The sequence below is a fragment of the Pelophylax lessonae genome (genome assembly GCF_965119305.1).
Source record: "Pelophylax lessonae genome assembly, chromosome: 6".
Taxonomy (NCBI): domain Eukaryota; kingdom Metazoa; phylum Chordata; class Amphibia; order Anura; family Ranidae; genus Pelophylax; species Pelophylax lessonae.
Genome location: NC_138773.1, coordinates 61,832,997 through 61,850,314, shown reverse-complemented (window position 1 = coordinate 61,850,314; position 17,318 = coordinate 61,832,997). Strand labels below are relative to the sequence as shown.

The following is a 17,318-nucleotide window of genomic DNA, read 5'->3' as shown; positions in this document are numbered from 1 at the left end:
CTGTTAAGTTATAACTAAAGACAAAACATTTTTTTTTAGTTTTGGTTAAAGTAGAAGGATTAGAACAGCTATTAGGCTTTCATTGCTGTCTGTGTCCCAGTTAGGGAGATTATCCCTCTCTGTTTGTCCCATTAACTATCATCACTGCAAATTTTGGGTTGTCCCCAGAAAAGTAATAGAGGGGAAATATTCCAATTGGGACACTAGTTCTGGTGACCTGGGGGCCCCAAAGGAAATAACTTTATTTGCAGGGATTTCCTTTCACTTCCTGTTTTGGCTATGGGACAGGAAGTGAAGGAAAATCCTCCCAATGTGAAACAGATGACAAAAAAAAACAACAAATTGGCAGGGGTTGTATCCCTCCCTTACTCTATGTCTACCCAAAGTGAAAAAAAAAGTTTTACTGATAGTTCTACTTTAAAGTTAAGATCTGAGTTTGGGTTTACTGTAAGAGTAATGACTCAGCGTCTATTACACAGTTGATGAAAACTGATTTTATCACGTCTGCTTGTGTTAGAATACTGTATATATGTAAAAGAGATGATAGAAATTCATGTGCTAAAATAAAGATACCTCTTTCTAACAGAAGAAATCCCACTTTTTTGGTTTCCGAATTTAGAGGCAAAACTGGACCACACTAATATATATATATAAATCTATACTTTTCTTTTACATAGAAAAGCATAAAAAATACATATCAAAATTTAAAAGCATATGCACACATCTGTACAAGATTTAGCCCTTGATAGTCACATACTGATAAATTGCATGTTGGTAGGTAAGTGAGCCCCTGTGCATCAATGGGTTTCGCTGATCCACTTCCTCAGGACACACATGGGGTGATACACTGCCTGGCCAAAAAAAAGTCGCCACCTGGAATTAACTAAGCAACTAACTAAACTAAGCATGCAGTAACTCTCCTATTGGATATCCACTGCATGTGCCCAAAGAATGAGGTCAGCTGACCACCTAAAAGTTACTGAATGACCAAGTTATTCCATCAATGGATTTTTTTCTTCCCTGATGGCACGGGCATATTCCAAGATGACAATGCCAGGATTCATCTGGCTCAAATTGTGAAATAGTGTTTCAGGGAGCATGAGGCATAATTTTCATACATGGATTGGCCACCAGAGAGTCCAGAACTTAACCCCATTGAGAATCTTTGGGATGTGCTGGAGAAGGCTTTGCACAGTGGTCTGACTCTCCCATTACCAATACAAGATTTTGGTGAAAAATTAATGCAACGCTGGACTAAATCATGTGACATTGCAGAAGCTCATTGAAACAATGCCACAGGTAAAGCGTGCCGTAATCAAAGCCAACAAAATATTAGAGTGTATGACCTTTTTTTTTTGGGTGGCGACTTTTTATTTGGCCAGCTAGTGTATATGAAGAAAACATTTCTCACTATGTAAATACAAAAATAAAAAGAAACATATGATACATCCGTTCTTAACATGTATAACAGTATATATATATATATACAGTATGTGAATAAAAAACACTGCATTTAAATATATCCATGCATTCACCTTGCCTAGGTTCGGGCATGTTTACACAAAAGAGATTCTGCCCTGGGCGGGCACCAGGGCAACAGGGCAAATCAAGCGACCAATACTTCATGTGGTCAAGTATAATTAAAGAGCTAGGAAAATGAAAACAATAGCCATGAAAAGTCACAAATTCATATTGAATATAGATAATTATTGACTAGATGTATATAAGTAAATGGATATGGTTAAGAGCTATATTACCATGTGACTATATATTTATAGAGCATATACTTGGCCCAAAGAGGTATAACAAACGTACTTAATGCTACATGACAGCATGTCTGGAAGCTCCTATAAAAGTAGAAGACGTCCAATGGAAGATATATATAAAGGCGGCACAGAAGGTGATACCTATTTCAGCTGATAATAGAACGTTTAGTGGCCTACGCGTTACGTCATCATTTGGCAGGCTTGCGGTTCACTGCTGCCTGAGCTTGATCCGGCTCCTATTGGCCTCCCCTGGTGTCGTCATCTCCTGGCCGCTGGTCGGCCTGAGGGCGGAAGTGCCACACACAGGAAGGGATTCGGGAGCTATGAGTACAAGCATCTACCTCCATGTGAGTTTATATTAATGTCATGCAAATAAATCTTTAATGCTACACTCAGCAGCGCCTGTTCTTTTCTTCTTGCTTGAAATGGCTTTGCATCAAATGAAAGATCATTTGTATTTCATCCCTGGGTGCACAATTGCATTCAAGGGAAGATAAGGGTATTCCACCCAGCCCAGATGGCCTATGGAAGATAAATAAAAGCCTACAGTTCAACAGGTCTTACTCATCATACAGTCACTAAGCGAGTAGTATACTAGAGAACCCCATTGCTTACCAAAATGTGGAGCTGGACGGTAACCCCAGGCAATACTGACAATGCAGCAAACTCGCCACAATCCTATATACCCCCACCGCTGATAAAGACACCAAATTAGGACCTTCTTCACATGATAAGTTTGCAGCCCTTGGCTCTTGTCCACTAACTCTCTACTGACATCTCTCTCACTATATGGATGTCTAGATCAGTGTTTCTCAACCTTTTTTCAGTCAAGGCACCCTTTAAAATTATGGACAGTCTCGAGGCGCCCTCCAAAATTATGGACAGTCTCGAGGCGCCCTCCAAAATTATGGACAGTCTTCAGACGCCCCATTCTGAAATGTAAAAAGTATACTAATAGTTTTACACAATGCAGCAACATCAATACACGTAGGACACCCAAAGTTAGAGGTGATTTATTCTTTCAAAGCAAATACACTTTTGCAAACTGGTATTCCAGTTTTTCTCTTCTCCCTCAGTTTTTCTCTATCACTTAGCTAACGAGACCACAAAGCTGGTGGAGAGAGGCAAAGGAGGGTCAAACAAGGATGATATGAAGGCAACTGACATCCTTCTTAGCAACTGATGATGTCATTGGTCGCTAGGAGGTTGGCAGCTAGAAGATTGTAATGGTGTACAATAAAAATCTGTGGCTTTGTGTAACTAAAAGGCAGGTTTCATTCACCAAATGGCTTGTATAAAATGTTGGGGCATTTTCTAGGCATTTTGCCAAGGCAATCCTGAAGAAACCTCAAGGCACCTTGGTTGAAAAAGGTTGGTCTAGATCAATCAATTGCTGGGATTTTGTCTTGACAGAAGAGGTGACATTGTACCAACAAAATCACATTGTCTTAAAGTGACACTAAACCCTGGTTCACTATTCAAATGTGTATTCTTAACTCAAAAAGTCTCTTCTATTGTTCTCAGCCTCCTCCAAATCCTTAAATTCCTTTGTTTGCTGCTGTAAACTGACTTCCTGTTAGAGGGTGGCTACGTTCATTCTTCATGGTCCCACTGTATGCAGGAACGTAGCCACCCTCTCTTTCTCACCCCTAAGATAGACTATGCAGGGCCATCTTTATTATCGATTTGACCCTGGGCAAACATGTTCCCAAATCCATTTTTCAACTATTTGCGGGCAGTGTGGGCTCAAGGGGCAGCTATTTTGGGCCCCACAACAATGACTGGGCCCGGGGCAGCTGCCCCTTTTGCCCTGCCTTAAAGACAGCCCTGAGACTATGAAATATCTGCATATGACCGCAACTAATATGCACTGCACGTTCCAAGTAAAGTACAGTGAAATGGAAAAAGAGAAGTTTGGGAGTTTACAGGGGACATCAAAAAACACAGTAAGAAAGAATTTTATAAAAAAAAAAAAGATTACAGGCTCATTAAGTATTAGATGTGTATGGATTGTTTTAGAGAATAAGTACAGTGTTTAGTGTCACTAAGACCAGGTCTATTCAGGCACTTTTTGTTTACAAGTAAAAATCAGCTTTTTTTTTTTTTTGCTAGAAAATTACTTAGAACCCCCAAACATTATATATTTTTTAGCAGAGGCCCTAGAGAATAAAATGGTGGTCATTGCAATTTTTTATGTCATTATTTATTTGCGCAGCGGTTTTTTTAATTTAAGTTGATACCTAACACGCCCCGCCTTAATGTTGCGTGCGGTTGTTTAATAGCGACAAACCACGATACTTAAAAATCTCCTTAGACGACTCTTTTATAATTTCTACAGGGTACCAGTTTAGAGTATTCAGAGGAGGTCTAGCGTTAGAATTATTACTCTTGCTATGCAAAAAGAGAATACATTGGTCATGGGACTTTGTGTAAGGCAAATCAGTTCTTAAATAAATATATGTGGTACACATGATTTCAAATTTAACATAAATTTATATACATAATGAGGTTTGCAAGTAGACTCGTAAGTAACTTAGGCTATCTGCCTTCAGCGTTCTATTGACCATATACCATAAATGCAGTACAGTTTCAGATAGAGCCCTTTCTACATGTGAGCAGATTAAAATGATAACTTCTGTGAGTACCTCTCCTTCACCTTTGCATATAATAAGTGAGTAAGTAGGTCAGTAAAGAAACTCTTCCTAATTGAGTTTTGCTTTTATCTAATGTGATGTACTGTAGGGGGTATGCAGAGACATCCTTTATGAAGGTGTTAGACAGCAAGTTATCCCCTCATACTTTAAGTAGAGGAGATAAGTGTTAATTAGTTGTATATAGTACATTCTGCAGCTCATTTCATTACCCAGCTGTTCTTTTAAAAGGGGCCAAAATCTCTTGGTTGGCCACCCTTGCCCCTTGGGTTGACCTTGGCCATACAAGGCTTTGGTAGGAGTAAGAATACAGGGAAGAGCTGGAGATGGGTTAATAAGCCTTGTCTTCTCTGACTGTGTAAACTCCCTTTCTTCACTTCCCACCGTTTATTGCAATGACTTAGCTGCGTTCCTGTGGGCATACTTTGTGATTGAGGTTTCACAGCCAGCTCATTAACAGCTGCATCCCATGGGTTTTCAGCGAGAGGGAAGGAGGGGCAGGACACAGGGGAGAGACAGAAGACATCACATTAGTTTTCAGGAGCGACTAAACCTTCAGTACCACGGACAGCTGCAAATGATCCAGCAGGAGTGATGGAATAAGAGAAACTATCCTGTCCTGGCATTGAGGAACCCATCCTGACCCTGACCAGCTGCTTGTCAATATACTGATGACCGACTCACCCATCTAGGTATAAGGAGGACAGAACCATGGGCAAACACCAAGGATTTTCCAGACACTTTCGGTAGGACAAACTAAATTTTTAATGAGTATTGATTCATGTAACCAATACAGGCACTCTTCTAAAGGGCCACTGTACAGGGGACATATTTCTCTTAGCATTGTGTGTTTATGCTTTATATATATATATATATATATATATATATATTTGTAGTCATAGAAGTTTGATGGGGGCAGATATTGCCTAGTGTTATAAGATATAGTAGAAAATTCCCAACGAATTTAAATGGTTGCTTTGGGCAAGCATTTCCCGTTTCTTCCGTTTTTTTTTTTTGTTCAGTGGGCCTTATGTATTTACATGTTTTTCCCAATGTAGGTTTGAAAATGAACGAAATGCTCTTATTGGAGCTCTTATTAAAACTGATACAGCTCAAATGCCCCAATATGTTATCCTAGCCGACTAGCCACAATGTTTGCAGGTGCTCATAGGGTTGAATACTGGCTCGTCAAACACATCGAAGACTACAACAAAATAGCACCCATACACACACTCGGCATTTAGTGGGCTCCTCTTATTAAAAAAATGGCTTTAAATTGGTCTCCTGCCCTCTAATATGTTTTGACAAATAGGGACTTAAGCATAGAGGCCTCTATAATTTAGCCCATATTGGTCAAAACATGCGAGAGGGGGTTCTCCCATAGGTGGCTGACCAAGCCATTTTTTACCAAGGAGAACTCACTACATACCGAGGCAGTGTGCAGACGGGCACCATTTTTAAATATTTTATTGGTTGCTATGGGTAGTCCAGACATTTTCTCCAGGATATTTCACAGCCTAGGCCTTGGGTGTGTAGATAAACTATAGTTAAGTTAGTGGGCAGAATTTACATGTTACTCACATGCAATGGTTGCAGCCATTTAGTGGGAAGACCCATATTGGGCCTATAAGTTCACTAGGAAAAAGTAACCTAATGGCACTTTTCCACTGCAAGTACCGGCTCGGCTCTACTCGGCCCTGCTTGGCCCGGTTTGCTTTTCCACTCCTGGTACCGCATGGTACGGTGTTGGAACGGTTCGGTACGGTGCGGTATGGTTTGCTTTTCCACTAAAGTAGTACTAAAGTTAAGGGGGTGGGATAACAACGGGGTGGGTGGGATTCTCTGACCAATCAGTGGCTAGTAGTGACTGCATGCAAAGGATTGTGGGATATGGTACCGGGTATGGTACCTCTTGGAACCACAATCGAGGTGATACTGTTTTTGAGAGCCGTACCGTTCGGTTCCATGCAGTGGAAAAGCGCCACCGTACCGTACCGAACCGTTCCTACACCGTACCATGCGGTACCAGCAGTGGAAAAGCACAAAAGCGAGCCGAACCGTTCGGTTCCATGCAGTGGAAAAGCGCCATTAGTGTGGCAAGAAGCACTCTTCGTATGGTGGTGTGACATTTCTCAAAGAACCTGAGCTAGCTTAACCAGATAGAATTGTATGGGAGGTCTGGTCAGTATTATTTCACTAGTGAGCCTAAGCTTAGGTCTACCTCAAGAGTAGAGTTCAGATGTTTATTATTTTTATTAAAATCTCACCTCCAGATGAGTCTTTAGCACATCTGCTAGTAGTTACACCTTTTTTCTGGCATTGGAATACCTTAGAATCCCATTGAAATAGAGTAGGTTAAACCTAGGGTAAAGGATATCTGGCCATTTCAACTAGGGAAAAAAAAAAACTTGACTCGGCCAGAATATATCAGGCAAGAGAAGGAAATACAGTATGGGCCATTCTTGGCAACTGCTGCCCTAATCAATAACACCTTACAACTTTTACATAATGTTCTTATCGGCATACTTTTGCACGTATTCATAAATGCCACCGAGGCACCCCTGCAAAGTGTTGTCCTCTACTGAGAAAGCTTAGCTGGTGGCTCCTCTGTCATACATGAATTTACAGCGGTTCATGAGTCCTCTCTCACACAGGTCAACTAAACACCTTGGCTTTCTCTCCCGCAATCCCTACTATCGGGGGAACATTATAATAGAAAACAGTGTTGATCCAAGAAAAGCTGCCCCACTTCTGTATGAATTAGAAGAAACCTCTACTATGGTACCAATAAGGTGCCTATTTAGTAGCCCATAGCAATCAGAGTTTACCCTTGGCTAGACTGACTTCAGTAAGCGTGAGTGATTACTGTGGGTTACTATATTCATCATCATCTCTATTACCCCATATCAGGCTGTTTTAGTGTTAACCGAAATATCATTGGTTGCTTGTAATTATTGTATTTTGCATGCCATCATAGCTGCTTGTACTGCATGTAGGTATGAATATATCCATTCAGTCGCATCCAACTTTAGGTGATTTTATGGGTCAGCTCTCTAAGCACCATATCAAATATTCTTGAAAGCTTTCATCCGTAGAATTTGCTTGGCAATGTTTTTTTGTGAGGTAGGTTGCCAGGTCTTGTCTATACCAATCATTAAGCTCTTATTAAAGAATATGTAATCCAACATACCATTACTATTACCACCATACCATTTACTTGTATGAAAAAGTATCCTAATCTCTTTTTATTGGTGTTCCTGCCAGTCCCTCTTCTTTCCTATTAAAACTTACTAGCTGTGCTGAGAACTCAGCCTGCTCTCCTCCAATGATCAGACTTGTGCCCCCCTCTGTACAATCATTCACTGGGAAGATCAGTGTAATGCTGTTTCTCCTTCCCCAGCTCTTATGCAGCTGAAAATACCCTCATGGTCCTGCCAGTCCCTCTTCTTTCTTATTCAAAACTGACCACACTAGGCAGAAAAGAAGAGCGTGGCTATCGGTTTTCTAGCTATGCTGAGATCTCAGTCTTCTCTCCTCCAATGATCAGGCTTGTGCTCCCCCCCCCCTCTGAACAACCATTCAATGGGAAGATCAGTGTACTGCTGTTTCTCCTCTACCAGCTCTTATGCAGCTGAAAAAAGAGGATATATGATAATTTATATAAAAAGGAGATAAAAGGTATTGATCATGTTTTTATATCTGTATAAACAAATGTTTTGCCTTTCATTTCTTTTTTAAACTGAATGAGTTGTTTTACAGCGTGAGGGTTCACATATACTTTAACCACTTGCTAACCGCCCGTCGCATATATACTGCGGCAGGTTGGCCCGGCTGCGCGAATCGCTGTACCTGTACGGCAAATCGCAGGAGCGCTCCTGGGGGCGGGCGCTCCGCTGCCGGCTTGCTAACGCCCCAACTAGGCAGCAGGGATGCCAAACCATCAGAATGGTAGCCGCGATTGCTGCCGGGCACCCGCGATCGCTCCCCGCTGACAGAGAAGAACCGTTGTTCGCTCTGAAATGATCACAGAGCGCCTGTGATCCTTCTATATAGGAACACAGGTCTCCATGGTCATTTCACAAGTCCCTCCCCCATACAGTTAGAAAAAACTCCCCTAGGCTCACAATTAACCCTTTGATCACCCCTAGGTTAACCCCTTCCCTGCCAGTGTCATCATTACAGTAACAGTGCATATTTTTAGCACTGATTACTGTAGTAATGTCACTGGTCCCCCCAAAAGTGTCAAAAATGTCAGTTAGGGGTCCGATCTGTCCGCCACAATGTTGCAGTCCCGCTAAAAATTCCAGATCACTGCTAGTAAAAAAATAAATAAAATTACATAAATCTTTCCCCTAGTTTGTAAATGCGATAACTTTTGCGCAAACCAATCAAAATACGCTTATTGGGATTTTTTACCTAAAATATGTAGCAGAAAACAAATTGGCCTTTTAAGGATGAAAAAAATGATTTTTATTTATATTTTTATTCAGGAATGTTATATACAGTAGTAGAAAGTGAAAAATATTGTTTTTTTTTTTTTTCAGAATTGTCGCTTTCTTTTTGTTTATGGCGCAAAAAAATAAAAATCGCAGAGGTGATCAAATACCACCAAAAGAAAGCTCTATTTGTGGGAAAAAAATGTTTTATTTGGGTACAGTATCGCTCGACCGCGCAATTGTCCGTTAAAGTAATGCAGTGCCGAATCGCAAAAAATGGCCTGGTCATTAAGGGGGCAAATCTTTCCGGTCCAGAACTGGTTAATAGACATGTTGCATTACGTTTGTACAGCAGCCTATTTCAAGGTATGCCTCTGTACATTCGTAATGCAACATGTCTCCTAGTAAGTGTTTGATAAGAGCTTCGTGTTTGTTGTTGAATTCTACTCCTTCTCTGCGACTCCATGTGAGTGGGATTTAACCCTGGCAGAATGAGAAGTTAATATCTTTTTAAGCAGCAAATGATTAAAACAGTGTATAAATCTGTTTCCTGTTTTGTTTGGTAAAGACGATTTTAAAGGCTGCATTAAAAAAAAAAAGGAAAAAGCAACATGTCAAAAGCAAATCACAAGACACTTTGAGCTTTGTACTCTGTCTGAACCCTGAGAGATGAATTTCCATCCTTTGATCTGAAAATACCAAGGTGGCAGACACAGGCAGCTGCAGAAAGGGTCGGGGCTGACGGATGGTGTGTGCATGCTGGCAAGCTGACTTTTATCTTGCTGCTGGGATAATTATACGATGAGCCTAGCTATGCCAAATCTTCTGAGGCTTGCTTCGGCTCCTTGTGGAAATGTCAGCACCGTTGGGAGGAGAGGAGAAAGGAAGGAATGAGGGAAAAATTAAACGTTTGGGAGAGAAAGGGTGGATGCGAAACAGCGGATCAAATCGGTTGTCATGCTGTGACACCGTGAAATAAGATGTGAGAGTTTGGTCCTTGCGTAGAAAAGTGTCTGGAAGAAAAATGGGCAATGTTGATTTTCTTGTTAAAACTGAATTCCAGCTAAATCAAGAATTGAAATACAAATAAGGGATCTGCTTTATCTCCCAAAGGATTTGTATTTCTCTCCATTCATTCCAGACAGCACAGCCACTTTGATGACCTGGCAATTTATTCTATTGCGATTAAGCAATGCAGCCTGGTCACTGCCTTGCCTCCAGCTTGTGATTGGACAGGAGGAATAAGAAACTGATGAGGTCAAGCCAGACCCGGACTGGCCATAGTGCCCCCCTGGGCTGAATGTCCTAACAAGAGCTGGCTAATGCAGGGGTCCCTGTAACGGATCAACCGGCACCCCGACTGGGTACCTGCGTTGACAGATGCTCCTAGTGCTTCCCGAGGGATCCAAACACTCCACCGGACACCGTAACCACTTCAGACCCCACAAACCGCCACAGCTTGGTTAGGGTCTTGCCGTCTCCTACCCACCCTGGACCTAGGACAAGGCTCCAGGTTCCCGTGGGTGACCCTCTCTTTCCCCAGAGAGTGAAGCAGGAACAATAACAAGCTCTTACACAAGCTCTTACAAGCGCTTAGTGATTATCCAAGGGAGTAAGAAGGACATAGCAATCCGTTGTAGCATATTCCCCCAATGAAAGACAGGACTCTAGATTGAGGGTGAAGTATAACTCAACTTTATTGAAAAAGAAACAGCCTTTTATACAGTTTTCCCCCCACAAGGTTACAACCCAGGTGGACCTTGTTGAAAACAGGCCCTGACATTCACAATCCAATGAAAACAGAGTTTTACACTCCCATACAGTGTACACAAGGATATACACTGTGGGACAATCCCCCCTCCCCTTTAGCAGCCAATCCACATACACATCCCATAATAAGCTTATCTTAAGGCAGACAGAACGTGAGGTCATTAACATTTAACAATGAGACAGGCACAATCCACATTCCCTCCCAATACACAAACAATAGGGAAGTCTGCTAATGACAGTCTGTGTGTCTCTCTCACAGACAAGCACATTGAATACACTGTGTAAGGTGGTATTAAATCTTCATATTTCTATATGAAGATATGGTTGACAAATATTACTGTCCCATCTGAAGCAATTTAAACCATTAAGTATCTGCCCCTCACCTCCAGTGACGTTGAATACCATCACAGTCCCCAACCCTCGGGCTGTGGACCAGTTCCAGTTTGTGGCCTGTTAATGACCAAGCCGCATGCCCGGAGGTAAGCGGTGACTGCAGTCCGGAAAGGGCTAACACAGACTGCGGTCGCCTCCCAATTCCCGCTATGCAGCCATGCCTGTGTCCCCTCTCCTGGCCCTTGGGGATCTGAACAGAGTGCGGGAGTCTTTTAATTTTTAACCACTTGCTGACCGCTTTATGTAAATGTACGTCATTACTTTGATGTTAAATACCGGCGATCTGCTGCCATAACCCCAGTATCTTTTTTTTAGTCGGGAGGCTGGCTTTCAGATAAAAGTGGTCCCAGTGGCAGGTTTGCTGCCAGATCACTTTTATAGGTAGTATGATATGTTAGGTATCTATTTACTCGGCGTAACCTCATCTTTCACAATTGTGCAAAAAAATTAGGCTACTTTTACTGTTTTGTTTTTTTAACTCATTAAAGTGTATTTTTATTTAAATTGCACTTGAAAGACCTCTGCGCAAATACAGTGTGACATACAATATTTCAACGACCGCCAGTTTATTCTCTAGGGTCTCTGCTTAAAAAAAAAAAAAAATATATATATATATATATATATATATATATATAATGTTTGGGGGTTCTAAGTAATTTTCTAGCAAAAAATACAAATTTTAATTGTAAACAACAAATGTTAGAAAAGGGCCTGGTCTTGAAGTGGGCGTCCTGCAATTTGCAATGATACGGAATAGCAGGCAGAATTGCGGCAATTCTGCCGCCAACCCGAGACGCCAATATGTGAACGGAGCCTAAAATGATCCAGATCTGAGAGGACACACAGGCTGAATCCTACCAAAGTAGGACTGTGCAGGGGAGGCAGATGGTAAAATGGGGCACTTGGAGAGAAAAGAAGGGGGGGGGGGGAGAGGTATGACTGCAAAGGGCACTGTGATGGGCTGTAATTGCTAGGGGCACTGTAATGTAAAGGGGCACCATAATATAAAGGGGACTGCACTGTAAAGGGGCATTGTAATCATTATAGTGCAGTCCCCTTTATATCACAGTGCCCCTTTACATTACAGTACGGAGGAGCGACTTTGTGAATATCCTGTCACCAACCGCACCATGAACATCCCCCCTGTCTCTGGGCTGCTCAGTCTAGGGCTCCATTTACACCTGAGCGTATCGTTTTCAGGCGTATTTTCGGGCGTTTTTCAGGCGTTTTTTACAGGTATTTGGAGGCAGCCATTGACATCTAACAAAAACTATTGTAATCTGCCAAAAAAGAAGCTCATGTACTTTTTTGAGCTTCAGGCATTTTGCTTCAGGTGACAAAACGCTCATATGTGAACAGGGGCCATTGAAATGAATAGGATTTTGCTTGTTGGGCGTTTTGAGACTTCAGAGATGAGCATTTTAGGAGCTGAAAAACGCCCAGGTGTGAACAGGGCCTAAATTGCCCAGGCCTATTTTTTATCCTAGTCCGGGCCTGTCTCAAACAACTGTTCTCTCCTTCTGTTGGCATTCTTCTTGTTGGTATGTTTGCATTCCATGCACCTGGTTGGCCCCTAGAGCATCCAAGTGTTCTGCACATGGGATTACAAGAGGCCAATGCAATTCAATCCCAATGCATACATACAAGGCTTTTGCCTTGAGTTCTATGAGTTCAGTTCAGGCAGGCCCGGAGCAAGGAATGAAATGGATAAGCGTAGGGCATACATGACAGGGTGGAAGGGGAACCTTACAGCGTGGGGTTAATTGAGTAATAAGTGGCAAAACAAAAGTGCTCACTGGATTGGCTGTAGAGACAGGGTGAAGGGGAGGAGTGTAGGAGCACAGTTTGCAGGAAGGGGTGTGACAGAATCAGTTGGAGAATTGAAGCCATCAGATGAACGGCCTCCCTCCCTCCCTCCCTTTTTTGTTTGGTTACTTTAGGTTGGTAGTAGTTTTGTAGCGGAAATATGGCGGTTTGGGGTCCTTGAAAGGGTGGAATATCTGGTGTTTCGGGAAAATGGTGGGGAACCATCGTTGGTATGGTGCCCTCTAGTTGGTGGTCCAATAAGAGTGACCAGGTCATGGTAGACCTGTAATGTGTCTGAGGTCAGCGGCGATTGCCCCCGAGGCGGTGTCTTGCGGCTGGGGGCATATCTTAGCTAGTGGGTGCCACAGACACAATGTTTCAGTAATATGGTACCTTCAAGGTTTTTGTTATTTTATTGTATGTTGTTTATAATAAAAGGCTTTACAGACATTTTAATCCCACTTGGAGTAACGTGTTTTATTGGGTAGTGGGAGTCAAAGCTTTGGAGTCAGGCCAGGGGTCATTGGTAATTGGTGACCTCTGATCTACCCTAGTCATGTGTGCTGAACCTGAAAAAGAGTTTGAACTGCATTAATTTTTATTAGCGCAGTGTGTTGTGATGAAGTACACCATCAACCACCTGCAGTGAATAAAGATGAATAAACACCACTTTTTACACTTTATTAACATTTAAAAAAAAAAGTTCAGTGCAATACATTATTTATGACTCATCTGCACTGATTCCTACACAGCACACACCAGCAGCCACAGTATAATGCAGTCACTGCTTGTGTGAATGAGCCCTTGTATGAGTAAAAATTGGCCATACATGACTGAATTGCAAGTAATACTCAGGACTCAAGCATGGAATGCTAAAGCTGAGTCACTCTCAAGTCAGAACAAACTACAGTACATGCTAGTGCATGTTATTGCTTACTAGCTATTCAGCAATAGTTCCCTTTCCTCCATAGAAAAAAGAATGATCCTATGGTGGAAATGAATGGGGTCTGGCGCATAGAAATTCGCTCAGTGCGTGGAGAACATCGCTGCACTGAAAAGTGCACTTGCGGATCCCTATACCCGCCAAGCGCCATTAATCCCTTGTACTGAAAAGTACAATGTACGGCTCTTTTGTTTAAAGAAATCCTAGCGCGCTCAGCGACAAAGACAGAAAACAGGCAAAGAGCTTTGTCACGGTCAATGTCAATAGAAGCAGTCCTTCTCCAACACAGGATGCTTGTTTATTTATGCTCAGGCAAAAAGGGGTTTACAGGGGGGAGGTGGCATCTACACAACCAATCACAGACATGTACATTTTCAAAAGTACAATAAAAATGGGAGTGTATGTAAATGAACCAACGGAACCGTGTCCAAGAGTCTCCAGACGTTGGGTGCAAGGAGGAACCATGCACTATTGCTAACAATGGGACCCGCGTATAGGAAAATAGCTGCCGAACACTATACAATGGAACTAGCGTGGATTCTCATGAACGCGGTCACGTCAGTGCATACGCATGCATGCCCGTCATAACCTGTTAGAGTGAATCCTATATAATATAGTTCATAAAAACTATATTTGATAGTGATTATGCTACTGTACCAGTAAATTAAACTATACCGTATCTTCAAAAGAAAATAGCAGCAGTATTTCAATCACGCGGATCAAGCATAATAGAAAGCTACCAGCCATTATTCCAACAAAAGGGCAGAACCTTATCAAAACAATAATTCCACATCACAAATATATCTTCGCCAGTGAATACCGGGGCCCCCGGCTGGCTGATATACATTTGTGCGGCAGAGTTTGCATCACATTGCCACAGATCTGGACCGGCGTTCGCTCAGAGCGCCCGCCGTTTGGGAGATCAGGCGAGTGGTATACAGTCTCCATTTAATGGAAGGTTTCCACAACTACAGGTCTTTCCTCAATGCTATGTAAATCCATATTCGCTATGCATAGCGATTACTGGTAAACTGACACTGGGAGACATAATGGCAATTTAAATAAAACACTTCCTGAAAAATGTCCACACAAATATTAATAAAATGTCCACCTTTCATAAATGCACCAGAAATCCTGGATGATCTGCACACTGCTATATACTCCTTCTAGCACACGTGACTAAGGCAACCCAGATGTAATCCTCAACCTTATCATAACCTCTAACCAGTCCCACCCCTTTTACCCCAGCTACCTGCAGAAAAAATACCAAAACACAACTGTTGGTGTAAAATTGGCTGTAACGGCCATTTATTAACCCATTAACAAAATATAACAAACATTTCTTAAAACAGGAACCAAAATAATAATACAATAACAAGAACCATAAGGTTGCCGATCTTTGGATGCACCAAGTATCAATTATCCACTTTGTATCTGGGTAACTACTTACAAGGTCGCCAGCCGCACCACACCGGCTTGGGGACGACCTTAACAATTTTTAACCTACCAGTTAACCCATCATTAACTGGCACTCCACAGGTGACTCCATACCTTAGATGGATCCCTAAACTGATACTAGAACACCATGGCTGCCATGGGAGGCAGATAGATGCACAGACCCCTTTAAATTTAAAGGGGCCGAAGTGTATCCCGGGTAACTATAGACCTGTCAGCCTAACATCTGTAGTCTGCAAGATTTGGGAGGGGATGTTAAGGGACCACATACAAGACTTTAGTAATGAAAACAATATAATTAGTAGTAATCAGCATGGATTTATGAAAAATCGTTCTTGCCAAACCAATCTATTAACCTTCTATGATGAAGTGAGCTGCCATCTAGATAAAGGTAAGCCAGTGGATGTGGTGTATCTGGACTTTGCAAAGGCCTTTGACACCGTTCCCCACAAACGCTTACTGTACAAACTAAGGAAGGTAGGTATGGACCATAAGGTGAGTACCTGGATAGAGAACTGGCTCCAGGGGAGAGTCCAGAGGGTGGTGATTAATGGGGAGTACTCGGATTGGGCGGGGGTGGAAAGTGGGGTCCCCCAGGGTTCTGTCCTGGGGCCAATCCTGTTTAATTTATTCATAAATGATCTAGAGGAGGGGATATCGAGTACAATCTCAGTATTTGCGGACGATACTAAACTAAGCATGCCAATATCTTCTATACAGGATGTGGAAACCTTACAAGCAGACCTAAACAAAATAACGGGGTGGGCAACTACATGGCAGATGAGGTTTAATGTTGATAAATGTAAAGTAATGTACTTGGGGGCCAGAAACCATAAAGCAAGCTACTCAACCTCTGGGGGAGTCTAGGATGGAAAAAGACTTGGGGGTACTGGTAGACAACAGGCTTGGCAGTGGCATGCAATGCCAAGCAGCTGCAAGCAAAGCCAACAGAATATTGGGATGTATAAAAAAGGTGATTCACTCCAGAAATAAAGAGATTATTCTCCAGCTCTACAAGACTCTGGTCCGGCCACATCTGGAGTATGCTGTCCAGTTCTGGGCACCGGTCCTCAGGAAGGATGTGCTGGAATTGGAAAGAGTCCAGAGAAGGGCAACAAAAATAATTAGGGGAATGGAGGACATCAGCTATGAGGAAAGACTACAAGCACTGAACTTATTCTCTCTGGAGAAGAGACGTTTGAGGGGGGATATGATATCAATGTACAAATACTGTACTGGCGACCCTAGCATAAGGAACAAACTATTCAGAGTAAGGAAATACAACAAGACACGTAGCCGCTCACTAAAACTAGAGGAAAGGCGGATTAACCTTAAAATGCATAAGGGGTTCTTCACTGTAAGGGCGGTAAGGATGTGGAATTCTCTTCCACAAGCAGTCGTATCAGCAGGGAGCATTGATAGTTTCAAAAAACTATTAGATGGGCACCTTAAAGACCACAACATACAGGGGTATACAATGTACGGTTAAAAGCAAACACACACACACATCATAGGTTGAACTGGATGGACTGATGTCTTTTTTCAACCTCACTAACTATGTAACTATGTAACTATGTAAATTAGGCTATTGACACTGCTATTTACACACTGAAAAAGCCTGTTAGGCAATGCTTTATAGTCCCTTTCCTCCTGCAAACATCTATGTAGCTTTGTTGCACCCATAACTGCCACTGGCCCAACCAGAAGTCCACCATGTCTCCATTTACTCCAACTCCTAAACCTCAGCATGCTGGGGAGAGGGGCAGGACACATTTCCTGTATGCTTGTATATATCCTGTATGGACAGCAGGACAGAGCTAGATGATTGTGCCTCTAAAAATATTGTTGGGGTATGTACAGTACTGACTGTATCTCCGCTGACATGTTTCTGTTTGGGTCAGTATAGAATAAGGGCCTCATGCACACTAGACATTATCAAAACGTCAGTAGAAAGCTGTAGCTGTAGAAGGAGTTTTTCCGCTTTTTTGCAGTAGCGTTTTTCAGCGTTTTTAGCTTTTTTTACCTGTAGCATTTTTTAGCTTTTTTCTTTAGCAAAACTATACTCCCACAAAATCTTATGGCTCAAAAAACGTAGATA

The 17,318-nt window shown here is 42.2% G+C and overlaps 1 protein-coding gene across 4 annotated transcripts in view; it reads left to right on the top strand.

Annotated features, from left to right (window-relative positions):
• GRID2IP (Grid2 interacting protein) overlaps window positions 1–17,318 on the top strand; it is a 261,941-nt gene that overhangs the window by 128,975 nt on the left and 115,648 nt on the right. For 2 of the 4 annotated variants that reach the window (XM_082261268.1, XM_082261266.1), the window contains exon 1: window positions 4,956–5,163. The exons of the other annotated variants lie outside the window; for them this stretch is intronic. In XM_082261268.1, coding sequence (XP_082117394.1) covers window positions 5,129–5,163 — 35 coding nt within the window. In that variant the 5' untranslated portion in view covers window positions 4,956–5,128. Of the gene's footprint in view, window positions 1–4,955; window positions 5,164–17,318 lie in introns of those variants that run through there. 4 annotated transcript variants of the gene reach the window in all.